Here is a 27,653-nt window from a genome sequence, read left to right as displayed (position 1 = left end):
TGACTATATAGAGCTTGTCCATCTTTGGCTGCAAAGAATATGATCAATCTGATTTCACTATTGACCATCTGGTGATGTCCATGTATAGAGTCTTCTCTTGTGTTGTTGGAAGAGGGTGTTTGCTATGACTAGTGCATTCTCTTGGCAGAACTCTATTAGCCTTTGCCCTGCTTCATTCCGTACTCAAAGGCCAAATTTGCCTGTTACTCCAGGTGTTTCTTGACTTCCTACTTTTGCATTCCAGTCCCCTATAATGAAAAGGACATCTTTTTTGGGTGTTAGTTCTAAAAGACTTGTAGGTCTTCATAGAACCATTCAACTTCAGGTTATTCAGCATTAATTGTTGGGGCATAGGCTAGGATTACCATGATATTGAATGGTTTGCCTTGGAAATAAACAGAGATCATTCTGTCGTTTTTGAGATTGCATCCAAGTACTGCATTTTGGACTCTCTTGTTGACCATGATGGCTACTCCATTTCTTTAAGGGATTCCTGCCCACAGTAGTAGATAAAATTGTCATCTGAGTTAAATTCAAGGACAGAAATGGTATGGACCTAACAGAGCAGAAGATACTAAGAATAGGTGGCAAGAATACACAGGAGAACAGTACAAAAAAGAGCTTCACGACCCAGATAATCACGATGGTGTGATCACTCACCTTGAGCCAGACATCCTGGAATGTGAGGTCAAGTGTGCCTTAGAAAGCATCACTATGAACAAAGTTAGTGGAGGTGATAGAATTCTAGTTGAGCTATTTAAAATCCTAAAAGATGATGCTGTGAAAGTACTGCACTCAATATGCCAGCAAATTTGGAAAACTCAGCAGTGGCCACAGGACTGGAAAAGGTCAGTTTTCATTCCAGTCCCAAAGAAAGGCAATGCCAAAGAATGCTCAAACTACCGCACAATTGCACTCATCTCACACGCTAGTAAAGAATGCTCAAAATTCTCCAAGCCAGGCTTCAGCAATACGTGAACCGTGAACTTCCAGTGAGCTTACCGTGAACTTACATCAAGGCTGTTTATTGTCACCCTGCTTATTTAACTTATACGCAGAGTACATCATGAGAAACGCTGGGCTAGAAGAAGCACAAGCTGGACTCAAGATTGCCAGGAGAAATATCAATAACCTCATATATGCAGATGACACCACCCTTATGGCAGAAAGTGAAGAAGAACTAAAGAGCCTCTTGATGAAAGTGAAAGAGGAGAGTGAAAAAGTTGGCTTAAAGCTCAACATTCAGAAAATGAAGATCATGGCATCTGGTCCCATCACTTCATGGGAAATAGATGGAGAAACAGTGGAAACAGTGTCATACTTTATTTTGGGGGGCTCCAAAATCACTGCAGATGGTGACTGCAGCCATGAAATTAAAAGACGCTTACTCCTCGGAAGGAAGATTATGACCAACCTAGACAGCATATTGAAAAGCAGAGACATTACTTTGCCAACAAAGGTCCGTCTAGTCAAGGCTATGGTTTTTCCTGTGGTCATGTATGGATGTGAGAGTTGGACTGTGAAGAAAGCTGAGTGCCAAAGAATTGATGCTTTTGACCTGTGGTGTTGGAGAAGACTCTTGAGAGTCCCTTGGAGTGAAAGGAGATCCAACCAGTCCATTCTGAAGGAGATCAGTCCTGGGCGTTCTTTGGAAGGACTGATGTTGAAGCTGAAACTCCAATACTTTGGCCACCTCATGTGAAGAGTTGACTCATGGAAAAGACCCTGATGCTGGGAGGGATTGGGAGCAGGAGGAGAAGGGAACGACAGAGGATGAGATGGCTGGATGGCATCACCAACTCGATGGACGTGAGTTTGTGTGAACTCCGGGATTTGGTGATGGACAGGGAGGCTTGGCTGGCTGCGATTCATGGGGTTGCAAAGAGTCGGACATGACTGAACGGCAGAACTGAACTGAAATATGATTTCTATTTAATTCACTAATGAAGTCTACCTAGATTCTCTCTTGATGACTTTGGCTCTTTGACCGTGGTCAAGGTACTTCCTTGCATTTCGGTTGTCTCATCTATGAGATAAAGTGCTTAGATGACTCACAAGGTTTGTTTTGGCTCTAACAAGGTATGCTTCCATGAAATGGAAAGTCGGTATATCTGGCTTCAGTAGCTTTATTCAAAGGACAAATATTAAAAAGACACAATTAATTTTCATGCCATTATGAGTTTCCATTTACTCCATGGAATATATCATTGGGATAAATGATTTTCTAAGTGCTGTTTAATCTAGGTATTCAGTAAAAATCACTAGCATAGCATTTAATTTGGCAACAAAACTCGGAATTCATTAAACTGCCAATGCTACAGACTTACCTGAGATTCCTATTGAATCTTAATACAGGTAACCTAATTAATTAAAGCAAATAGGATGATACTTTGTTAAGCTTATAAAACTAAAACTGCATTGAAATGATCTGTACAAAGCTGTGTTGACTATTATTAGAGAACTTCCTCTCAGAAAGCCTAAAATTCTTATTTGGTCAGATTGCAAGTCTTTTTGAGTAAATGTGGCTCTCTCTGTCTGTGACTAGATCTCCGCATCAGAAGACAGCATTCCTCTGAAAGCGTTTCTAGTATTAACAGTGCCACAAGCCACTCCAGCATTGGCAGTGGTAACGATGCCGACTCCAAGAAGAAGAAAAAGAAAAATTGGGTAAGCTATTAGCATTCATCTAATTCACAAACTTATTACTGCACAGTGAGGCAGGATTTTTCCTTTTGGGCTTTAGAGATTCACAGCAGTTTACAGTGTCTCATTCAAGTGACTCACCCCTCAAATTCTATACTCATCAAAAAGCTCAGGGCAGCCTGTCGCTGAAGAACAGACATCTTGGAGTTGGGACTAACTGAACTTAGATTTGAATCCCAACTCTGATGCTTACTTTTTGGCTCTTAGGCAAGTTACTTCACCTTTTGGCGAGCCTAAATTTTCTCATTTGTAAAAACTGGATAATTATACTGACTTTACAGGGATATTGTAAAGAAAAATAGAGTAGCATCTATAAATAAATGGCTCAAAGCAGGACCTTGTTGTGAAGGTGGAGATGAAAAAGAAGAAAAGGATGAGGGTGATGATGGTGGTGGTGTTAGTAGTGGCGATGATGGTGATGGTGGTAAAGATGCTGATGGAAGAAGAGGAGAAAAAATAGAATTGGTAAAAAAGAAAGACGAGTCCTTGCAAACTTCTGCACCCCTTGCATCAACAGAGCTTCTGGTGTGAAAGTACCACTGTATCAGAAATCAACTCTGTATATTTTCACCAAAAGAACATAGGAGAAATATAAAAATGTACTTTAACAGAACTACCCCTTGTTAGCTAGAACTATCCCTTGTTAGCTAATTTATGATATAAAGTAATTGCTGAAAAACTGAATGGAAGATGCTACCACTACAAAATGTTTAAAAAATAATGAAGTAAAGGATTTTTTTGACTGCTATGAAAGAAAAGTAAATTTTAAATAAGTAGAACTCTTGATGAAATCCAAAATGAAATTAGGAAAGGATTTTACTAGAGTGCTTTCTGTAATAATGAGAGAAATATCTTTTTTGTTTTAAAAACAATGTTGATGCAGGTAATATTTTAAAATACTGATCAGCCTTCCTTCCCTTGGTTTGTAATTGCGCACTCTTTCATGTTTCTGCAAGGTGAACTCTAGAGGAAGTGAGGTGAATATAAATCGTGGACAGTCTGGCATGCATCTATAAAACACCCACCCTTGGCATGAATGCTATTCATTTTGGCAGGAAGCTTTTATACCTTTTAAAAACAGATTACCTTGTTTGTCTTTTCTTTGTGTCTTTTCATTTTAATCTTCAATTTTAAAGAGAAGTAAAACTACTTTCCAAATAGCGCTGTAGGGCGTACCAATTCTGGTTTGCATAGTCTGGGAACTGAAAATTTGAATAGAAACTCACGATTGATGAAGTGTTAGGTGAATTTGATTTCATTTTGCTTTTTAAGTTTGTACTGTCAGCAGGCCCTGACTTGACAGTAGAGCTAAAGTGGCCATTTAAAACAAATTGCCTTGAAGAGAGGAGCCTTCTGAAAGGAGATCCCTTCAAGGTACTTCGTTTTAAATGAGTGCTCTGATGGCCCTGCCCTTGTCCCTGCACTGTTTAAAAGCCTTCCATGTTTGCGCTGTGCTGGATTAATACAAAAATAAAACAGAAACACAAAACACGGTATCTTTTTTTTTTTTTTAATTAGAGATACCGTGCTGCAGCTGTTAATCCTTTGCTTATACATACTGACCCCAGGCAGTGGCTAGGATGGCACTTGCAAACTAACGGCCCAAAGCGAGATGCCCCCAGTGCAAATAGACAAGGAAGGTAATTTCTGTCCTTTCTTGCAGCTGAGAAGCTCATTCAAACAAGCCTTTGGGAAGAAAAAGTCCACCAAGCCCCCTTCCTCACATTCGGACATTGAAGAGCTTACAGATTCGTCCCTCCCAGCATCCCCCAAGTTGCCCCACAACGGGGGTGACTGTGGGTCAGCCTCCATGAAGCCCTCCCAGTCTGCCTCTGCGTAAGTCACCCCCTCTGCAGCACAAGGAAGAATCTATTGAAGACGACTTCAGGCCAGGCCCACGTGTGTGTTCTGAATGGAATCGCAGCATCGTCTCTGTGTCCGTTATTTCCAGATCTTCCTTAGAATAGCAGACAGCATTCATTTCTCTTCTGTTTTCCATTCATTAGAACGTGAATGATTCTTGATCTCATTCTCCCCTTTTCTAAGTTATTATTTTCACTGGCATTTGTCCTTGTATCTATCTAACTGTGCATTAAATGCAGGTCACCCCTTGTCTGGCCACCAAAGAAACGGCAAAATGGCCCTGTGATCTACAAGCATAGATCCCGGTAAAATGGAGTGTGATGCATGAAAACTGCTCAGATCCCAGTTCTAACCTAAGCAGTGTTCACTCCTGCTTTCTCTAAAATCACTCGCATGTGTTTCAACAATGACTACCTCCTCTGCCCTCCTGTTGTGGAAGTAAAATTTTGTTACCTTAAGCCAAACTGCAATCCATTTTTCTTCAATTGTGTTAGATAATCTAGCATAGCATTTTTTATAGTATCCCACTAGAATGTTATAAGAAAGAATAAAACATGTAGAAGGTTAAACATGTGCTCTGATAATTCTCTTTGTTCTGTACACTGTTCAGTTCAGAGTCCATGTGTGCCCGTGACGGCAGCTCCCCGGAGCTGTCATATACACAAGGCCACAAATAGAACCATTTAAGACCGTGCACACTCTGTTTAATTCCCTTACTTAGAAGAACATAGCACGGTCATTTTGTGACCAGCAACTTAATCCTCACATTTTAAATAGAAAAGCTACTCATTAATACAACAGAAATTCTTTTTGACACATTTCCTCCCAAGCTGTCTACAAAACAACAACACAACAGCAGTGAGGATGTCCTGTATGTGACCTTCAAGCAGCCCCAACTAGCCCGCTTGTTTGGGTTGAAACCTTGCTTCAGTTTCATTAGCTGACCTCCTAAATCAGCCGAGCCTACCAGAAGGATTATATAACACTCATCCATTATTTAAATGTCCAAAACTAATCTCCCTGATTTATTGTCTACAATATTTATTTTGAAGTTTTGTGGTAACCGGGAGATAGTATTATGGCAAAATAAGATTATTCTTTGCAAAATTTTATAAAACTAGAAATCAACATTTTGATACATAATAACTTTGTTTTAAACAAATTTAATATGTTGCAAATAGAAGGTTAAGTCCCTTGAAAAAATGGTTGAATGAGATATAGTAATACTCTGACTTTCAGCCCCACAAATATTAGCAACAAGGGAATTTTGAGTATCAGTTTCTATACAGTAAAGATAGGTTGTTTTTAAACTTCAAAAAATAGAGATTAAAAAAAGAGAGAGAGACAAAGGCCTACTCTTTTCCGTTTTGAACCTATGAATGTATTTCTGTTTGTAAAACTCTTTTTCCTTTTCTCTAGGTTTTGCCAGCAGCAAATAATCTCTGTACCTGCTGGATATTATTGCAGTTCAGCTTTTAAAAGAATCATTGCCTTTCCTAATCCTCTGGCTTCCCCAACTGCTGATTTTCTGCTTGTTTCTTTCTTCAGGATCTGTGAATGCACAGAGGCTGAGGCAGAGATAATTCTGCAGTTGAAGAGTGAGCTCAGAGAAAAGGAATTAAAATTAACAGATATTCGGCTGGAGGCCCTCAGCTCTGCACATCATCTCGATCAGATCCGGGAAGCCATGAACCGGATGCAGGTTGGTCTGTAAGCACCTTCAAGGAGTGAACAGGAGAGCTTTGAAATGCTGCTTATTCTCTTGTCTCAGTTACTGTAAAAGCAAATCTCACATTTAAATCCCTTTTGGAAATGCACTCTTTTTATTTAATCTCCGCAACTCCTTTCCTAATATCGGTTGGAGAATTTTGTAAAATCCAGCTTTGGAAATGGGAGTGCAAACTGGCTGGTTGCACTCAAGGACCATTGAAGGCACCTTTACTAGTGACTGAACTGGCTGAGAGCTAAGTTTTCAGAGAAACTTCTGCAGCCCTTGCTTCTTGACTTCCCCGTGATTTACCTTTTGGTAACTTCTTCCTATAATTTTGAAATCTGACTTTCAAACACCTTTACCTGTTTTTTATTGAAAAACAAATGAAATGAGGAAAGGACAGAAATATAACACAAGCTTTCTAAATATGAAAGTAAAAGTGATGTAGAATGCCATCTGTAAAAGTAAAGCTTTTGTATATCTTGGAAGGATCCGAAGGCTAAATTCAGAACCAGTCTGTGCTCAGACTTTCATTTTATTATTGTCAACCAATAATCACTTGGTACCGCAGATGACTGAAACAGGAAAAGCTCGTTGCCAAGCAGATTCCTATACCACTGATATATTCATCAAAAGGCTTGTGTTGTTTTTATGAGCTTAGTGCTCTGTTTCGAAGGAACAAAAACTTTTTCAGACGTTAGCTAGGATTCTGAAGTGATCATTTTAAATCACTTCATTTATATAACTTTTGTTTTACTGTGATTTTCAACTCTTCCTGAATTCAGAATATTACGAAGGGCATTTTCTTCTATGAGATATTAATAGTATTGCATTAAATTTTTAAATTTTATTTTATTAAAGCATAGTTGATTTATAATGTTGTATTACAAAGTTTCAGATGCACAGCACAGTGATTCAGTTATATATATATATATACCTGAATATAGATAGATAGATACGTTCTTTTTAAATTCTTTTCCCTTATAGGTTTTTACAAAATATTGAGTATATAGTAGGTCTCTCTGTTGGTTATCTGTTTTTATATATGTTGTAGTGTTTAATTCTAAAATGAGAAATGGAATGACCTCTTCAATTATGTTATTCTTAATTCAGGTGAGACCACATCCTGGAAAACTCCTCAAATATATGATAGATTTTTTTTTAAGTGTGAAAAAATTCCACTGGTCAGTGTATCTATATTTGTGAATATCTGAATATGTATATATGGGAGACAGAGAAAGAGATTTACTTTTCCTTCTTTGGAAGGAAATCTTGTTTCCATAATTCATAGTTGTTTTTTAATATCTCACCACATTAAAAAAAAAAAAAACAAAACACTGATTAACACTACTACTAAAAGAGTTGATACCCTTTTCTCTTCAAGTTAGCGCCATGTTTTTCAATTTCACAACAGAATGAGATTGAAATACTGAAGGCTGAAAATGACCGGCTGAAGGCGGAGACGGGGAACGTGGGGAAGCCTGCTCGGCCCCCGTCCGAGTCCGCGAGCAGCACCTCCTCCTCCTCCTCGCGCCAGTCCTTAGGGCTCTCGCTCAACAATCTGAACATCGCGGAGTCTGTTACCTCAGGTGATTTTGCGCGCACAGTGCCTAATCACAGCATGCCTAGGACTTCACAAGTGAGGACACCTCGAATTTGGAGACCCTTGCCCACCACTGCCCTCACCCATTCCCTCTTCAAAGCGTTAACACCCTAATTCTCAGAGATAGCCCTTTTTCCTTATAAGTTCATTCTCAGTCATGATCATCTTAAAAGAACATTCTGTGTAAAAGAGTGAAACGACTTAGACATACGGTTTTCATATCATTTTTTAAAACAATTGTTTGTGCTTGACAAGTACTTCCTCCAGGATTACAGATAGGACGAAGGAGTAGTATTCTCTGATGATGGTTTGTACTCATCACTGTATAATCAGAACCCCGTGCATTTTGATAGCGTTTTGCCCATTTACAGGTGTTTCAGGCCCTATTCCTAAATTTGACTAGTGATCCTGCATTTTGCAGCCCAGGGAGAATACAGTGCTCCTCTGTCACCGGGCTACAGCTCTTTTAAACTGTCACCAAACAGACAAAAAGGAAACGCTGGGTTCCAGTATTGAGTTTAGAATAAGGGTAGCGTTTTAGTCAGTTGCAAATAGAATCATATAACCTAACGTCTTAATATCTGATGAACTACTCAGTTATAAAGTATAACTGCTCCTTTAATTGAGTGCACACACACAGCATTTAATCATTTTTGTATACATAAAAGACTTGGTTGAGAAAAATTTACAGGAGGACCTGTGGTGATTACAAAGCACAGCCACTAGATGACGCTTGAAAACCAATAATATACATGTTCCTGGGCAATTTTCAGTTCGGTTCAGTTCAGTCGCTAAGTCGTGTCTGACTCTTTGCGACCCCATGAATCGCAGCACGCCAGGCCTCCCTGTCTATCACCATCTCCCGGAGTTCACTCAAACTCACGTCCATCGAGTCAGTGATGCCATCCAGCCATCTCATCCTGTCATCCCCTTTTCCTCCTGCCCCTAATCCCTCCCAGGATCAGTCTTTTCCAATGAGTCAACTCTTCGCATGAGGTGGCCAAAGTACTGGAGTTTCAGCTTTAGCATCATTCCTTCCAAAGAACGCCCAGGGCTGATCTCCTTTAGAATGGACTGGTTAGATCTCCTTGCAGGCCAAGGGACTCTCAAGAGTCTTCTCCAACACCACGGTTCAAAAGCATCGATTCTTCGTCGCTCAGCTTTCCACACAGTCAAACTCTCACATCCATATATGACCACTGGAAAAACCATAGCCTTGTCTAGACGAACCTTTGTTGGCAAAGTAATATGTCTGCTTTTCAATATGCTATCTAGGTTGGTCATAACTTTCCTTCCAAGGAGTAAATGTCTTTTAATTTCATGGCTGCAGTCACCATCTGCAGTGATTTTGGAGCCCCCAAAAATAAAGTCTGACACTGTTTCCACTGTTTCTCCATCTATTTCCCATAAAGTGATGGGGCCAGATGCCATGATCTTAGTTTTCTGAATGTTGAGCTTTAAGCCAACTTTTTCACTCTTCTCTTTCACTTTCATGAAGAATCTCTTTGGTTCTTCGTCGCTTTCTGCCATAAGGGTGGTGTCATCTGCATATCTGAGGTTATTGATATTTCTCCCGGCAATCTTGATTCCAGCTTGTGTTTCTTCTAGCCCAGCGTTTCTCATGATGTACTCTGCATATAAGTTAAATAAGCAGGGGGACAATATACAGCCTTGACGTACTCCTTTTCCTATTTGGAACCAGTCTGTTGTTTCATGTCCAGTTCTAACTGTTGCTTCCTGACAGGTTTCTCAGGAGGCAGGTCAGGTGATCTGGTATTCCCATCTCCTTCAGAATTTTCCACAGTTTATTGTGATCCACACCGTCAAAGGCTTTGGCATAGTCAGTAAAGCAGAAATAGATGTTTTTCAGAAACTCTCTTGCTTTTTCAGTGATCCAGCGGATGTTCGCAATTTGATCTCTGGTTCCTCTGCCTTTTCTAAAACCAGCTTGAACATCTGGAAATTCACGGTTCATGTACTGTTGAAACCTGGCTTGGAGAATTTTGAGCATTACTTTACTAGCATGTGAGATGAGTGCAATTGTGCGGTAGTTTGAGCATTCTTTGGCATTGCCTTTCTTTGCGATTGGAATGAAAACTGACCTTTTCCAGTCCTGTGGCCACTGCTGAGTTTTCCAAATTTGCTGACATATTGAGTGTGGCACTTTCACAGCATCATCGTTTAAGATTTGAAATAGCTCAACTGGAATTCCATCACCTCCACTAGCTTTTTTCATAGTGATGCTTCCTAAGGCCCACTTGACTTCACATTCCAGGATGTCTGCTCCAGCTGAGTGTGAGTGATCACACCATCGTGATTATCTGGGTTGTAAAGATATTTTTTGTACAGTTTCTGTGTATTCTTGCCACCTCTTCTTAATATCTTCTGCTTCTTTTAGTTCCATACCATTTCTGTCCTTTATTGTGCCCGTCTTTGCATGAAATGTTCCCTTGGTATCTCTGATTTTCTTGAAGAGATCTCTAGTCTTTCCCATTCTGTTGCTTTCCTCTATTTCTTTCCATTGATTGCTGAGGAAGGCTTTCTTATCTCTCCTTGCTATTCTTTGGAACTCTGCATGGTTAGTGGGCTCAAACTTGACAGTTAAAAGTGCTTTTATGCTGGGGCTTTTTAACAGAAAAGCTTTGTAGAGTACATGATTAATTAAAAAAGAAGTAGACAGAGGACAATTGACAGAGGTCCAGTTCCTCAAATATAGTGCATGTTCCATGCATCCAGTGAAGACAGAGGTGTGAAAAAACCTTTAATTTTCTTGTCAGTATTTCACTTGATTGGAACCAGAATGGCAAACCTTTTTATTCTATTTTCAATATGTTGACAGAAAAACATAACTTATTTTCCAAATCAATAAATAAACCAAAAACAAAACACAAAGAACCTAATCTCAAATTGGCTGTTGTTTGTTTTCCCTCAGAGTTGTTTGCTCAGGTGATCATCCCATTGGTGTACCAACGGGGAGACCCAGAGTGAGCCACGGTGTTCTCCTCCAACTGTTAATACAAGGAGTTAAAATAGACACACAGAGAAAAGGAGTAATGGTTAGAACAGGTGAACTTACTAAATACTGAGGATAAAGTGCTTTAAAAGCATTGTCTGTTATGCTCTCGATAACTCTACCAAGCTGATGGTTTTATAACCCATTTTATAGATGAAGAAACCAAGACTTGGGGATGTGATTACTATAATTAGTTCAGTAAATGATAGAGCAGGGAATTCATCTTCTTTCTCACCATGGTATTCATTTCCAGTGCCCAGGACAGTACCTGATTTTTTTGATGCTTAATAAATTATTATTTTAAATAATTATTTTTGAATATTTATAAACAATTATGAATAATTGAACAAAGTACTAAAGAGGTGATTTGGTCATGAATTATAAGATATTTAGATGTGAATAATTAGCCTGTTTAAAATTTTGAGAAAAGGAACGAGAATTAAAATGACACTTAAGGAAGAGTTTTGAGCAGGATAAGAAAAAAGATGAGACCAGGAGGATGTTCATCTAGTAAAAAAAAAATTAATTCCAGCAAGGGAGATTGTCTTTGACAATTTAAAAATTTCTAGCAAAAAAATCTCCATATTCCTTAAACTCTAAATTTGTTTTTCATTGTTACGGTATTATGGCATTTTTTAAACTCCTTTCTTTGCAAAATTGCATATTCCAATTATTAAAGTAATACAACAATTTTATTTTCAGAACCCATTTGATGAAATTGTTTCTTTTATATAATGATACAAAGTCCTTGTCTCTCTGAATTTACAGTGTGAGCAATTGAGTCCTCTTGTCACCAGGCACATGTGATCTTCAACATATAGCTAAGTTTCCTTTGTCCACAGAACACTATCTTCATATTAAATATGCCTCTATAATATCATCATTTTCAAAGGAAAACATATGTGGGATAGTTTGCCTTACTCATTCTCCAAACTGAACATTAATCTCATATACTATATTTAAAAAATTAATCTTTAATCACATTTAAAGTTGGTAGTTTAAAGGTTAACTAGCTTTATCATGCTTCTGTAACTCTTAGCTGATTACTAGAAATATCATTTTTGTTTTGAAACTGTGAGCAGAAAGAGGACAGAAGAGCAATAATTAATATATTTTTTCAGGGAAGTATAATGCCATCATTGAAATTCAAAACATTACCTAAAATTACAGATATAAGGAAAAGTAGTCATATAGCTGTGTTTGTACCAAATGCTTGAAAATAATTTCAGTTGACAGTCAATCTCAGCACCTTTGCATTTATAATTTCATGGGGTTTGAGCTTGGATATTTTCAGCTAGATAGAAAATCAGATTGCTTTTCAATTTGTGGCAGTTATAATGGTAACTAAATATTACTCAGGTATTACTCAGACCTGTGCATAATAGGGGAAGAAACCCCTTATTTCCTCATCTATTGCGATGGCCCAACACTTGGGTGAAGATCTTTGAAAACAGAAATAAAGTCTTAGATGAAAACTTTAACCCAACCACAGCCACCCATCTTCTTGAAAGCTGAGGTTTTTCACCTGTGTTAAGTTAGAATGCATGGCAGAAAAGGTAAATATTCCCCTTGAAAAGCGTAAAACTATGGGGGAGAAAGTGATGACAGTAGACAAATCCGAGCTAACATGACTCTGTTATGTGTGTGTATGTTTCTTTGGAAATTTGGTAGATATTTTGCTGGATGATCCTGGTGATGCAACTGGACACAAGGATGGCCGCAGTGTGAAAATTATAGTCTCCATAAGCAAGGGCTATGGCCGAGCAAAGGTATTTCTTTAATTTTAAGCTCTTTATTACCGTTTATGACCACAAGTCAAATATATTGAAATATGAGTATTTTTCCTGATAAATATACCACCAGCAGAGTTTGTCTTGGCATTGGCTTAATATGTTTATAAAAGCATGAAAGTTAGGGACTCAAAAAGAAATGGCCTCATCCTATAGGTAGAAATGTGTCTCCGTACTTCATGTTTATTCACTGAAAATAGTAGCGGCTGTCAGCCACCCTCATTCCTAAAACCTAAAAAGAAACACATGGCTTTCTTTGACATAGCATCTTATCTAACTAAATACAGGTGATGTTTATGATGTATGGTACCGTGTTGCTAGAACTGTCAAGATGGTCTTTCCACAAAGAGGAGACTATAAGCTATGTGGCCATTCTAGACACTGGAAAGATAGATATATTTTATTAGACTCATTATAACAATGTCCATTAATACTACTTTTGTGTATCATTTTTAAGCAAGGCCCTAGCTGAAAAGGCAAATATTTAATTTTTCTGGAATCAAATATTGCCTTCAAATTGGCAGTGTCATCCTGATCCTAGACTCTTCTTGAAACAAAAAATATTTTTTTTTCAAGTTGAAATTGTATTTCAGTGGCCAAAAATACAAATTTGTAGGTATCCAATTTTTTCGTATCAAACGGAAGAGCAAAGAACTTTAGAATTTTAAGATAATTGCAGTATTTAAGTTTGAAAAGTGAGCTAGCAATTGTGAATTTTTACATTGAGCATATATTCTAAGAATTATAATGCCATAAGCTTTCTGCTTGAGCTGCGGATCTGTGCCTGAATTTCCCATGTGGGTCTTTTTGTAAAAGACTATAATAGTCTCAGTGAAGCTTGAACGATCTCTGATTTAAAAGCAGCAGCTTAAAAGCACTGTAAGCATGTCCATTTTGACTCAGTTACATTAACACCAGAAAACAAGTTTTCTTTTTCAAAATAATTCTGAAAGACAATATTTCTGAATGTTAAGAAGAAGATATCTTGGTCTTCTTGAGTTACCATAACAAAATACTGCAGATTGGATGGCTTAAACAATGGAAATTTGTTTTCTCCTGGTTATTAAGTCCAAGATCAAGGTGCTATCTGGTTTGGTTCCTGAAAAGGGCTCTCTCTTTGGGTTGCAAATGGCACCTTCTTGGCTATGTTCTCACAGGCCTTTCCTCAATGTGTGTACTTGGGGAGAGAGAGATCTCTCTCTTACTTCCCCTACTTAGATAAGGCTGCTGCTGCTGCTGCTAAGTCGCTTCAGTCGTGTCCGACTCTGTGCGACCCCACAGATGGCAGCCCATCAGGTTCCACCGTCCCTGGGATTCTCCAGGCAAGAACACTGGAGCGGGTTGCCATTTCCTTCTCCGATGCATGAAAGTGAAAGTGAAGTCGCTCAGTCGTGTCCGACTCTTCGTGACCCCATGGACTGCAGCCTACCAGGCTCCTCCGTCCATGGGATTTTCCAGGCAAGAGTACTGGAGTGGGGTGCCATTGCCTTCTCCGACTTAGAAGGCTACTGATCCTGTGATGTCAGACCCACTCTCATGGCCTAATTTAACTCTTATTACCTCCTGCTGATTCCATTTCCAAACACCATCAATTGGGAGTTGTGGTTTAATATATGAATTTGAGTGGAACAAGAACATTCAGTCTATAACAGTGGTATAAAAATAACAGTGGTTTTGCTATGAATTTCTAACTTTTTTTAAAAAACAAATATTAGTTTCAGGTTATACCTAAGTAGTGGTGATAATCATTTACCCTTATAGAGTTAAATGCTATAGATGAAGAAATGTAGGTCAGAGCCAGCTAAGTGACTTGACCTAACATCACTTTTCTTAATTACATGTAGATGTAGTTTCATCTTTAGACTTTCATATATGAAAAATAAACTAACCACTTTAATAGTTTTGCTATGAAATGAACCATGTTTATATTTAAAACACCAAAACCCTACCAAAAAACAAAAAAATCAAGTCAATGAAAATCTTTGAGTTTTGAAATGTAATTTTGAAGATTCTCCAAGAATCTTCAAGGATTCCTTGTAATCCTGTAGGATTTCCTGGCAAGTATTCTAAATATTGAATTTTCTGATAAATTCAAAGTAGAGCCTGAGTTGTGAATATATGAATCCCATACTGCCATGGATAACTTATTTTTCAAATTTGGATTCGATCTTAGAGATAATCTAAATAAAAAATAATAAACTGAGTTTTGGACTTAACATTTAGATTGCAAAAATGTTAAGATGGCATTTTAGAACTCAAGATATAGTTCTGTTGCATCTCTATCACCATCTCCTTCCCACCAAGCTGATTCTCTTCAGAAATGTACATGCTCGCTAAAATGGAAGGCTGTTCTCTCCTGGACCTTTCCTTTCTACTGAACAGGTCATAAATCAGTTTTCCTTGGCCATACCACTTCATCTAACTTCTTTCTCTCTTGTTTTGTTGCTATTCCTGTTACTTTGCTTGTTAGTTAATTAGTTACTTTGGTTGTTTTGTTTGCTGGGGTATTTTGTATAATCCACTGTGTATGTCTACTATTATATAAACCATAAGTTTGATATATATTTTAGTGTTAATCACCACCAATATTAATATTTTAGTAGATATAATAAAACAAGATGCAGTTGGGTTTTATCTTATTTTATTTTGATCTTACTTAGGATCAGAAGTCTCAGGCATATTTGATAGGATCCATTGGTGTTAGTGGAAAAACCAAGTGGGATGTCTTAGATGGTGTAATTAGACGTCTCTTTAAGGTACGTTGTACAAGATATCCTGATACTAATTTTCAAACGTGTTTCATTTTGGATGTTTCCCTTAGCTTTAATGGCATGTGCATATCTGTTTTTCCTCTCCTGCATTTTAAATATTAAAGGAAGCTTTCTCTTTATGCTGCGTGATATTAATAGTTATTGTAGTACCCAGTTCTAAAATTCATGATAGCTAGTTTCATATCCCCGTGAATTTTACACTGGTAGAAGAGTGGTCCCTCTGTTTTGACTTTGCATCTTTGTGTATACAATTTCAGGAATATGTGTTCAGAATTGATACCTCCGCTAGCCTTGGTCTGAGCTCTGACTGCATTGCCAGCTACTGTATAGGAGACGTGACCAGATCCCATGGCCCAGAAGTGCCTGAGCTGCTGCCGTGTGGGTACCTTGTGGGTGATAATAACGTCATCACTGTGAACCTGAAAGGTAAAAATAAAAATGGAAAAAAAACCCCACAATTTCATTGTTACCAATGTTTCTTTTCTTTTTTTTTTTTTTGCAGTTTCACTTCAAATTTTCATATTTGAAAAGTAGGCTAACTACTTTAATACTTTGGGTATGAGATGAGCCATATTTATATTAAAAACACAAAAATCCAACTAAAAACAAAAATCAAGTAAATTAAAGTCTTTGAGTTTTGAGATGCAATTTTGAAGATTCTCAAGGACTCATAAAGGAAGTGACTTGTCAAATTTCAAATTTCTAGGTTTTCTACATTATCCTCTTTGATTTAGGGGAAATTTCTAAAAGTTTATTGCATAGTCTAAGGTAATATATTCATCCCTATACCTTCAATTTTAAAATATATATGCTCAGCAAGGGCTTCCCTGGTAGCTTAGATGGTAAAAAATCTGCCTGCAATGCAGGAGGCCCAAGTTTGATCCCTGGGTTGGGAAGATCCCTTGGAGAAGGGAATAGCTACCCAGTCAAGTGATCTTTCCTGGAGAATCCCATGGACAGAGGAGCCTGGCAGGGTACAATCCATGGGGTCACAAAGAGTTGGACGCAGTGAAGAGACTAAGCACATATTCAGTGAATACCCACTGGGGATAGAGAATGGAAGTTAAGAATCAGGGATGAGAAATTCTTTTGCTTTGAATAATGTGATTATTTCTAGGTAAATGGAATATCTCAGGTATGCTTGTCTCCATAATTTCTTGTTCACATATGTTGATGAGTTCAGAACATATCTAGGTAACTATGGATTAATAGAGGGATTTGTCAATATTTGATTTTATGATTAAGATAGTTGAGATACTGTTGCTCTCCTTAATTCCTTGCCAAATATCACAATATATATTCTTCAAAAGCTTAAGTGATGGTATAGCAGGGATGTATAATGAGAGCTAGAAGGAAGTACAGAGAAGGAGAAAAGAGGAGGAAAAAGAGAAGAACACAAATTTTTATATTTATGCTTAACAAAATTACCACCTTCAAAGAGAAGAATAGTTCTTGATAGCATTCATAGTAATGCTTCCATTTCTCTGTGGAAACATAAGCGGGAAGCATGAAGTAGACAGGGGAGAGAGTCTCAGGAAAAGCAACTGGCTTGCTTTCATTCCTGTGTTCACTCTGCCTTATTTCTCATGTATTCTATCTTAAAATAGCAACACATGTTTGTGAGACAGAAATGTCAAGGAAAGTCTCTTGCAAGGAGTGTTATTCCTAAGGCTAACAAAGCCCAGGTGCCAGTTGACACTGTGTTTTAAATTCTAGCTTATGTAGAACCATAAGCCATTCTCTTCCCTTTGTTTCTCCCTTTAGGGGTAGAAGAAAACAGTCTGGATAGTTTTGTTTTTGATACTCTGATTCCTAAACCAATTACCCAAAGATACTTTAACTTGTTGATGGAGCATCACAGAATTATACTCTCAGGACCTAGTGGTACTGGAAAGACTTATTTAGCACACAAACTTGCTGAATATGTAACAACCAAATCTGGGAGGAAAAAAACAGAGGATGCAATCGCCACTTTTAATGTGGATCACAAGTCTAGTAAGGTAAGTCACAGACTCCTAAGACAACCGCTGCCATTTATCCTTAATTGTATTACTCAACTAAGCATTAAGATTACATGAAACTTCCATATTGTGCCTGGAAACGTATCTATCTCATTGGCTAAGGCTGGAATCTGGAGAATGAATAAATCCTATTTGTGAATTTGAATAAGACTGCTCAGTGGCATTCAGTTATCTAGTACTTCATAAGCATTGGGAATTGACAGCAGAAAAGAACAAGGTCTCTATTGTCTAATTTCTCTTAGACATCCATTTAGGAAATGTTAGAGCAAAAAGAGATCCAAGTAAATAATATGGAAGCAAGAGGCTAGAACTCTTCCTGGAGGAATCAGAGCTTTCAAAAGTCAGTATCTGGTCTGGGTCATAATAAATAAGGAATTAACTGGAATATTGTAATAATGGAGATTTGGGTATGATTAATATATTCTAAGCAGAAATTCTGGGAGCAGAAAATTGTTTACATCATATTTCTATAAGATTTCTGTGTAGGAAACTTAGGAAATTGAATAGTATTCCATTTCACCATCACCTAAGGTCTCAGTCAGTTCATTTCAGTTCAGTTGCTCAGTTGTGTCTGATTCTTTGCAATCCCATGGACTGCAGCACTGCCAGGCTTCCCTGTCCATCACCAACTCCTGGAGTTTACTCAAATTCATATCCGTTGAGTCGGTGATGCCATCCAACCATCCCATCCTCTGTCGTCCCCTTCTCCTCCTGCCTTCAATCTTTCCCAGCATCAGGGTCTTTTCCAGTGAGTCAGTTATTTGCATTAGGTGGTCAAAGTATTGGAATTTCAGCTTTAGCATCAGTCCTTCCAACGAATATTCAGGACTGATTTCCTTTAGAATGGACTGGTTGGATCTCCTTGCTGTCCAACGGACTCTCAAGAGTCTTCTCCAACAACACAGTTCAAAAGCTTTAATTCCTCAGCACTCAGCTTTCTTTATGGTCCAACTCTCACATCCATACATGACTACTGGAAAAACCATAACTTTGACTAGATGGACCTTTGTTGACAAAGTAATGTCTCTGCTTTTTAATATGCTGTCTAGGTTGGTCATAACTTTTCTTCCAAGGAGCAAGCATATTTTAATTTTTCTGGCTGAAGTCATCATCTGCAGTGATTTTAGAGCCCCAAAATATAAAGTCTGTCACTGTTTCCATTGTTTTCCCATGTATTTGCCATGAAGTGATGGGACTGGATGCCATGATCTTAGGTTTCTGAATGTTGACTTTTCAATCTCCTATTTCGCTTTCATCAAGAGGCTCTTTAGTTCTTCTTCCCTTTCTGCCTTAAGGGTGGTGTCATCTGCATATCCGAGGTTATTGATATGTCTTCCATCAATCTTGATTCCAGCTTGTGCTTCATCCAGCCTGGCATTTCACATGATGTACTTTGCATATAAGTTAAATAAGCAGGATGACAATATATAGCCTTGACATACTCTTTTCCCGATTTTGAACCAGTCTGTTGTTCCATGTCCATTTCTAACTGTTGCTTCTTGACCTGCATACACATTTCTCAGGAGGCAGGTCAGGTGGTCTGGTATTCCCATCTCTTGAAGAATTTTCCAGAGTTTGTTGTGATCCACACAGTCAAAGGCTTTGGCGTATTCAATAAAACAGAAGTAAATGTTTTTTTCTGGGACTCTCTTGCTTTTTTGATGATCCAGTGGATGTTGGGAATTTGATCTCTTGTTCCTCTGCCTTTTCCAAATCCAGCTTGAACATCTGGAAGTTCATGGTTCGTGTCCTGTTGAAGCCTGGATGGGAGAATTTTGAGCATCACTTTGCTAGTGTGTGAGATGAGTCTATACTAAGGTCTAGCATACCAGAATTATCATCCTGAACACTCTCAGCTCTCAAATAGCCGTGAGGGATATAAAACGCAGCCAGTACTTTCATATACTCCAAGCAGTCAACAATTTTAAAAAGAAAATAGTTGATGCGTCACATACCGCTAACACAGGGCTACTTTTACTGATAGTTAATCTAACTACATTCTCAGTCAGTGCAGCCTGAGGCTCTCTTAGGAAACTACATTTGTTATTAGCAATACCTCGAGGTTACCCAGATGACACTGGGTCACTGTGACTTTTTTCAAAAATGACCTGGTTAAATGATCTAAACTGACCCAGTCTCACAGTAACCTCCCTCCTACAAATATTTAGAAAATAAACACGACTCCCCAAAGCAGCCCCAAACCACTAAATTCTTGAAAGATGTTTAATTTAGTGAACAAAAATGCCTTAAAGGAATAGTTCATTAAGTTCATGACACCAACCAACTGTGGAACCTAGGGCTGATTCTTTAATTTCTTTGTGCCTCAGTTTTCCCAGCCATAAAATGGGGAAAATAGTGAAGTTGTGTTAAGGACTAAAGGAGTGACTCTGTGTGTGTGTGTGAGAGAGAGAGAAATAGAAGCCAGGAAGAGAGAGAATAGTGCACATAGCAAGCACTGTCTAAGGGTTGCCCACAGTTACTAATTATAGCTCTTGGCTACAATGAGGATTTCTTATACAAATACACTCAGACCCATACAGACCACCCACCCCTGTGACACACACAGACCTTTGTTCAAATTGTCTTATATGTATTTTTCAAGGAGAGCAGAGTTGTGTATAATGCAGGATATTATCTCCTCATGTTGACTCAATAAAGCACATGAATTCTGACTACGTCCTTGGAATTCAGCACTATTCAGATTGTTGATGAACCAAATATTCTCATTTTAAGTAGAGAGAGACATGGCACCTGAGACAGAATATTAAACTCTTCTCTAAGTAAAAGCAGAAGACACAGTTGCTTGTTTGCCTCAGCCTACATGTTTAATGCCTCCAATGAATTCTGGGTCTCCTCATCAGTTCAGTTCAGTTCAGTTCAGTCGCTCAGTCATGTCCGACTCTTTGCAACCCCATGAATCGCAGCGCGCCAGGCCTCCCTGTCCATCACCAACTCCCGGAGTTCAACCAGACTCATGTCCATCGAGTCAATGATGCCATCCAGCCATCTCATCCTCTGTCGTCCCCTTCTCCTCTTGCCCCTAATCCCTCCCAGCATCAGAGTCTTTTCCAATGAGTCAACTCTTCGCATGAGGTGGCCAAAGTACTGGAGTTTCAGCTTTAGCATCATTCCTTCCAAAGAAATCCCAGGGCTGATCTCCTTCAGAATGGACTGGTTGGATCTCCTTGCAATCTTTACAGTTCAAAAGCATCAATTCTTCGGCGTTCAGCCTTCTTCACAGTCCAACTCTCACATCCATACATGACCACAGGAAAACCATAGCCTTGACTAGATAGACCTTTGTTGGCAAAGTAATGTCTCTGCTTTTCGATATGCTGTCTAGGTTGGTCATAACTTTCCTTCCGAGGAGTAAGCGTCTTTTAATTTCATGGCTGCAATCACCATCTGCAGTGATTTTGGAGCCCCCCAAAATAAAGTCTGACACTGTTTCCACTGTTTCCCCATCTATTTCCCATGAAGTGATGGGACCGGATGCCATGATCTTCATTTTCTGAATGTTGAGCTTTAAGCCAACTTTTTCACTCTCCTCTTTCACTTTCATCAAGAGGCTTTTTACTTCCTCTTCACTTTCTGCCATAAAGGTGGTGTCATCTGCATATCTGAGGTTATTGATATTTCTCCCAGCAATCTTGATTCTAGCTTGTGCTTCTTCCAGTCCAGCGTTTCTCATGATGTACTCTGCATATAAGTTAAATAAGCAGGGGGACAATATACAGCCTTGACATACTCCTTTTCCTATTTGGAACCAGTCTGTTGTTCCATGTCCACTTCTAACTGTTGCTTCCTGACCTGCATACAAATTTGTCAAGAGGCAGATCAGGTGGTCTGGTATTCCCCTCTCTTTCAGAATTTTCCACAGTTTATTGTGATCCACACAGTCAAAGGCTTTGGCATAGTCATTAAAGCAGAAATAGATATTTTTCTGGAACTCTCTTGCTTTTTCCATGATCCAGCGGATGTTGGCAAGCTTTATTTAAAAGCTTTAACATATTTTGTTTCTTTTCAGCCAAAATGATAAAAGAATTGACATATCTTAATTACCCTGTGTTCTCTTTGATTTTTCCTTAATGTTAATGTGAAAGAACTCTTTAGAAGTACTTTTTTCTAAAAAAAAAAGAAAAAAAAAAAAGCAACTGGTTGGAAAATAGGAGATTAATTAGAGGAAACGGGACTTTGATAAAGTTGGAGAATCACTTAAAGTCAAATTTTGAGTCAAGTTGACCATCCTTCCTCAGGATATAATTTGACATGCTAAAATAAAGTAGGGTAACTTACATTAGTTCTAAAATTTGCCTCACTCCATAAGACACTGTTATATCTGTTATTTTTATTTCAGTTAAAAAATGTTTAGTGCTTGGGGATGTTTTTAAGCAATAACAATTTATATGGCCTTTAAAATTTGATCAAATACAGCCAGCACTCTTATTTTCTACTTTTTCTGAATAAAATCACTTGTGTCATTATGAGGTCAGTTTAATCTTTGTTATTATAAAGTAATAAATAAAGCATGACAAAAGTGAACAGAATGGATGACGCTAGAGAACAGTTATAGGAAGAAATCCGTGGACAAGTCACATAGTGTTCATCACCAAGAAAGCACAAAATCCAACTAACAAATGTTTATTATTTCTTTACGGTTGTAAGATATGAACGACCCATCAGTAATGTTGGATACCAAGTCCTGGCCTGAGAATTTGGCCAGTTCTTGCCACATTTTTAGAGAATTTGCGATTATTTTCTGGGAGTTGATGGTATGTGAGAGTGGTATAGGAAACTGGGGATGGCAGGCTAGCGTTGTGGGAGGGACAGTTAAGTGTCGGTTACGACAGTAAAGGGTGGATAAGGTGTGAGATAAACGCCTTCCCTGAGAGTCAGAGCTGCGTAACTGCTGACATGCTTTATGCTGTGCCTCTGATAGCTCCGAAGGGACAAGGCACAAAGTACTCAGTGATTCCAAAAACGTCCACCAATAAACCATCAAATGAAAACAAATCTTTTCATGTTTTGGGTGTCTCTGCATTTTACATTCTGTCCCTCTTCCCATTCTTCAAGCCCTCTCTTGAGCTGCCAGCTGGAATACTTTGATTGAAAGCAGGACACATAAACAATTACACTTTGTGACATTTGATATAGTGGGCCCAGAAGGCTGGAGATGGATTCAGTAAAGAATATGTGCCGGCTGAAGCCATTTGGAATGTTAGGTGGGAAAAGATCAGAAAGCTGGACTTGGCAGATTCATTTTGAGTGTGTCTAGAGTCAAAATGAGGGAAAACAGTGATCAATAGTTTTTATGCAACCTCTGTGTTCTGTGTGTATTTTCAAAGTATGGGATTCGTCTCATTATCAATATTCATCTGGTAGATATACCTGTTTATTTTTCTGCCTTATTAGATCTTGGACTGAAACTTCTAATGCTAATATATCAGTACTTCAATCTAAGATTTTACCCCAGTTAAGCTAGGGTGAAGTTCATGAAATGATTTCAAGTGGGGTTAAAAAAAAAAAAAAAAAAAAACTCAAGTTATATGACTGAATTACTTGTGTTTGCCTATTTCTACTTCTGACTGGTCCATACCTTTTATTAGATTCCCAAAGGAATCTGCTACCAGTCTCAAGAAAAAAGAGAACTGTAATAGAATCTTCTAGCCCTATTTTTCAGAAATCACCCAGTGATTTCTTATTTATCAAATCCAAGTCAAGCTTCTCCACCTCCCTGTACCCACCTCCCTCCCTCAGCCACCTCCCTGCTTCACCTCCTCCTCTTCCTCCTCTCCCCTCGCCTCCCTCCTCTTTTCTCTCTTTTGATTTATGTGTACCTGATTACTATAATTGATCCCCCTATCTAGAAATTGTTCTCATTTTCATGATTATGGAATTCTCTCCTGTTTCCTTCCTGCCTTCTAGTAAGCTCCTTCTTAGTGTCGTTCACTGACTGTTTTTCCTTCACCTTCCAGTGAATGTAAATATTCCTCAACATTCTGATCTCCTCCACATCTGTTTTCATCCAGATAACTTCCTTGTTTGAACTTGTGTCGGTTCCAGTTGGACACTATTAGCCATACCCGTGTTCCATATGGTAGACATTTCTGTTAGCTTACAAATATGTTTCCATTAGTACAGTAAATATACATATTTAGAAATGCCAATTCCAACTCTGAAAATGTATCACAAATGCATCTTCTTCTATCCATCTCTGCTACCACCACCCTCCCAAACAAATGAACACTCTATCGCTTACCTGGGCTACTGCAGTTGCTTACTAACTGCTTGATTTACAACTTCCATTAAATTCCAATTCTCTCTGTGTGTCTCTTTTTGCTTTCAGTTCGTGGAAATGGAATGTCTTTTCATAATTAAAAGCTGATCACTTTAAAATCCAGCAGTGACTCCCCATTGCTGTCTGCTCTAGGTCAAAAATCTTCCCATACCTCTATTATTCCTCTTGAGTCCCACAGTGTGTCTTGGCGTCAGCAATTTCAGTATTCTCTTGACTGATTTCTCTTCTTCCTTTACAATATACTTGTTGTTGTAAACAAACAACTTGTCAGTTGCCCAGTTGTGTCTGACTCTTTGCAACCCCATGGACTGCAGCAGGTCAGGCCTCTCTGCCCTCACCATCTCCTGAAGATTGCCCAAGTTCATGTCCCTTGTATTGGTGGTGCCATCCAACCATCTCATCCTCTGATGCCCTCTTCTCCTTCTGCCCACCCCCCCCCATCTTTCCCAGGATCAGGGACTTTTCCAATGAGTCAGCTGTACACATCAGATGACCAAAATACTGGAATTTCAGTTCAGCATCAGTCCTTCCAACAAATATTCAGGGTTGATTCCCCTTAAGGTTGATGGTTTGATCTCCTTGCTGTCCAGGGGACTCTCCAGAGCCACAGTTCAGAGGCATCAATTCTTCACTGCCCCACCTTCTTCACGGTCCAACTCTCACAGCTGTACATGACCACTTCGAAGACCATTGCCTTGACCATATGGACCTTTGTCGACAGAGTAATGTCTCCACTTTTCAACATACTGTCTAGGTTTGTCATAACTTGCTGCCAAGAAGCAAACACCTGATTTCATTTCTGCAGTCACCATTTGAAGTGATTTTAGAGCCATAGAAGAGGAAATATGACACTACTTCCACCTTTTCCTCCTCTATTTGCCATGAAATAATGGGGCTGGATGCCATGATCTTAGTTTTTTTCTTAGTATTTAGTTTTAAGCTGGCTCTTTCACTCTCTTCCTTCACCCTCATCAAGAGGCTCTTTAGTTCCTGTTTGTTTTCTGCCATTAGGGTGGTATCATCTGCATATCTGAGGTTGTGGCTGTTTCTCCCACCTATGTTGATTCCAGCTTGTAACTCATTCAGCCCACCTTTTCTTATGATGTGCTCAGAGTATAGAGTTAAACAATATATTTACCTCACTTAAAAATCATGATTCTGGCTACATTACTCAGATCTCCAAAATAGTGAATGTTTCTTCACTGTCAGTAGGAAAAGTCCAGTAGTCTTACCAATCATTCAAAGTTGCAAACTTTTCTTTCCAATTTACTTACAACTCTTTCACAAAACATATACTACTGGTTCTTTCCTACATGGAGCTCATATTTTTGTGTTTTGCCTTTGTTTGTCTCTATGTGGAAAGCTATTCTTCCATTTTTAAGCATCAAAATATCACCTAACCTTTAGAATAAAAAGTTAATATCAAATAATACTGCCACCAGAAAGTCTTTCCCAGAAGCCACAAGTAATCTTTATATGCAGTGAACAAAATCTTTGTTGTATACTCTTTTGAGGTAATGTATTATTTTCCACTATGAATTGTAGTTATCTGCATATTGTATGTGCCTAACCTACTCAAGGCAGTAAGCATCTTGATTGGTTTTTCCATTTCTAATTGATCATCCTGTCCTTCAAGCATCTACATTAAAAGACACTTGCTCCTTGCAAGTAAAGCTATGCCACCTAACTAGCATATTAAAAAGCAGAGACATCATTTTGCTAACAAAGTTCCATATAGTCAAAGCTATGGTTTTTCCAGTAGTCATGTATGGATGTGAGAGTTGTACCATAAAGAAGGCTGAGCACTGAAGAATTGATACTTTTGAGCTGTGGTGTTGGAGAAGATTCTTGAGAGTCCCTTGGACAGCAAGGAGATCAAACCAGTCAATCCAAAAGGAAATCAACACTGAATATTCATTGGAAGAATTGATGCTGAAGCTGAAGCTCCAGTACTTTGGCCACCTGATGCCAAGAGTTGACTCATTAGAAAAGATCCTGGTGATGGGAAAGATTGAAGGCAGGAAGAGAAGGGACAGCAGAGGATGAGATGATTGGATGGCATCACCAATTCTATGGACATAAGTTCGAACAAGTTCTGAGAGTTGGTGAAGAACAGGGAAGCCTGGTGTGCTACAGTCCATGGGGTCACAAATAGTCAGACATGACTGAGCTACTGAACAATGACAAATCCTTCAAATATATGTTTTCTTTGATAAATTCTCTACCCTTGTCAAAACAACAACAGCATATGAGTGGTGTTTGTGTTTATATAGTAAAATCCAAATTTCTCTGCATGGATTCAGTCTTTTCTGTTTTCTCTCATTGAGATCACTACTACCGTGTACCATTTTATGCAAAAGCAGAACACTAATATTTCTCCAAACACATCACACACTCATATCTTCCAGCTCTTATGCTTTACTCTTTATTCTTCAATTATACCTCCCACCCCCATAGCGTATTTCTCTGAACCTTAAATCTGAATTAGATATCTCTCTTTAGTTTTTCTATAGTGCTTTGTGCATTTCACTTATCACACTACATTGTGATTTACTTGTTGGCCTGCTCTTTTGTTTGTCAACTATAATGCCTAGAATGTAGAAGTAAGCTCTAAATCCTTGATGCCAGAGTACCTGGCACATAGTAGGCACTTGCTAAATCTGTGTTGAAAGAGTAAAAAACTACATACTTATCATTTGGAATTCTATTCATTATTTTCAAGATCCATCATAAAATTGATTTTAACCCTGCTCAAGATTTACAAATTGAAAATGTCATTGTAAATATGCAAATATTATGGAAATGCTCTTACTGATTAGGATAATTCTAAGAAACCTAATTATGTTTCTGGCCTACCCATCTGTGACAGCAATCAGTGAACTGGTTATCATATTTAGATTAAAAGCTATTAGAAAGGAAAAATACCTGTAAATAACCAAGAAACTTAATAAATGCTAAATGCTAATGTCAAGTGACCCAATGAAATATAACAACTTTTGTCTTTGTTTTAAACTACAACAGTTGCATGCAGATAATAAATAAGTCAATCAAACAACCAACCAACCACAGTTTTATCTGAGTCCCAGGGCTGTATTTTCAGATGCACCTCATCAAAATAATTAAGACGTTTAGAGTCTAAATGGAAATTTAGGGGTATCATTTTGGATTTAGTCTATACCTCAAATTATAAGGCTTGCTAAAATCCATTTTTATAATTATATCAAAAGTAAGAATGGAGTCTCAATATTTATGGTTTACCATAAGAGCTCATATCAAGAATTCTTTTTTTTTTTTGCCTTTCTTCCAGGGAGAGAACAAACTGAGAAATATGTCCTTGTGTTTACAGTTTTATATTTGCTTCAGATGTTCTGTACTGGCTTTTATCTTTGCTTTAAAAATGTACACTTTCAACATTATATGTTTTTTGCTTTGTAGAATAAGATTTTATATCAATGGAATGATCTATGAGTTTTAATCACAGAACTCAGATGGAAGACAAAATGCATTATTCCTAAAGTATGAATTGCTTACCATTAGTATGAATTTATCATTGATGTGTTTGTTTTCTTTATTTTTTAAAGGAATTGCAACAATATCTAGCTAACCTGGCTGAACAATGCAGTGCTGATAATAATGGTGCAGAGCTTCCAGTTGTAATAATTCTCGATAATCTTCATCATGTGGGCTCTTTGAGTGATATCTTCAATGGTTTTCTCAACTGTAAATACAATAAATGGTATGTTTGAAATATTTTGAATGATGAAATATGAAAAATGGGGATCAAACTTGCATTTTTGTGCCTTTATTCCCTTTAGGACCTATAGTAGATGCCATTCAGAGAAGGCAATGGCAGCCCACTCCAGTGCTCTTGCCTGAAAAA

At 38.2% G+C, this 27,653-nt stretch overlaps 1 protein-coding gene and 1 long non-coding RNA gene across 5 annotated transcripts in view; one reads left to right on the top strand and one right to left on the bottom strand.

Moving 5' to 3' along the window:
* The window catches only part of LOC113893340, a 79,053-nt gene that overhangs the window by 15,874 nt on the left and 35,526 nt on the right, over nt 1-27,653 (bottom strand). The gene's annotated exons all lie outside the window — the stretch shown is intronic.
* Nucleotides 1-27,653, top strand: part of NAV3 (neuron navigator 3) — a 382,845-nt gene that overhangs the window by 338,709 nt on the left and 16,483 nt on the right. The window contains exons 25-35 of one of the 4 annotated variants that reach the window (XM_027543298.1): nt 2,546-2,667; nt 3,660-3,680; nt 4,367-4,539; nt 4,806-4,871; nt 6,115-6,268; nt 7,692-7,866; nt 12,565-12,662; nt 15,344-15,439; nt 15,712-15,880; nt 17,219-17,454; nt 27,355-27,509. In XM_027543298.1, the coding sequence (XP_027399099.1) occupies nt 2,546-2,667; nt 3,660-3,680; nt 4,367-4,539; nt 4,806-4,871; nt 6,115-6,268; nt 7,692-7,866; nt 12,565-12,662; nt 15,344-15,439; nt 15,712-15,880; nt 17,219-17,454; nt 27,355-27,509 (1,465 nt within the window). The remainder of the gene's footprint in view (nt 1-2,545; nt 2,668-3,659; nt 3,681-4,366; nt 4,540-4,805; nt 4,872-6,114; nt 6,269-7,691; nt 7,867-12,564; nt 12,663-15,343; nt 15,440-15,711; nt 15,881-17,218; nt 17,455-27,354; nt 27,510-27,653) is intronic. The other 3 variants (XM_027543299.1, XM_027543300.1, XM_027543301.1) reach the window with 3 other exon arrangements.

Source organism: Bos indicus x Bos taurus, chromosome 5 (assembly GCF_003369695.1).
Source record: "Bos indicus x Bos taurus breed Angus x Brahman F1 hybrid chromosome 5, Bos_hybrid_MaternalHap_v2.0, whole genome shotgun sequence".
Lineage (NCBI taxonomy): Eukaryota > Metazoa > Chordata > Mammalia > Artiodactyla > Bovidae > Bos > Bos indicus x Bos taurus.
Note: the sequence above shows the minus strand (reverse complement) of the source record. Positions and strands in the feature narration are given on the sequence as shown.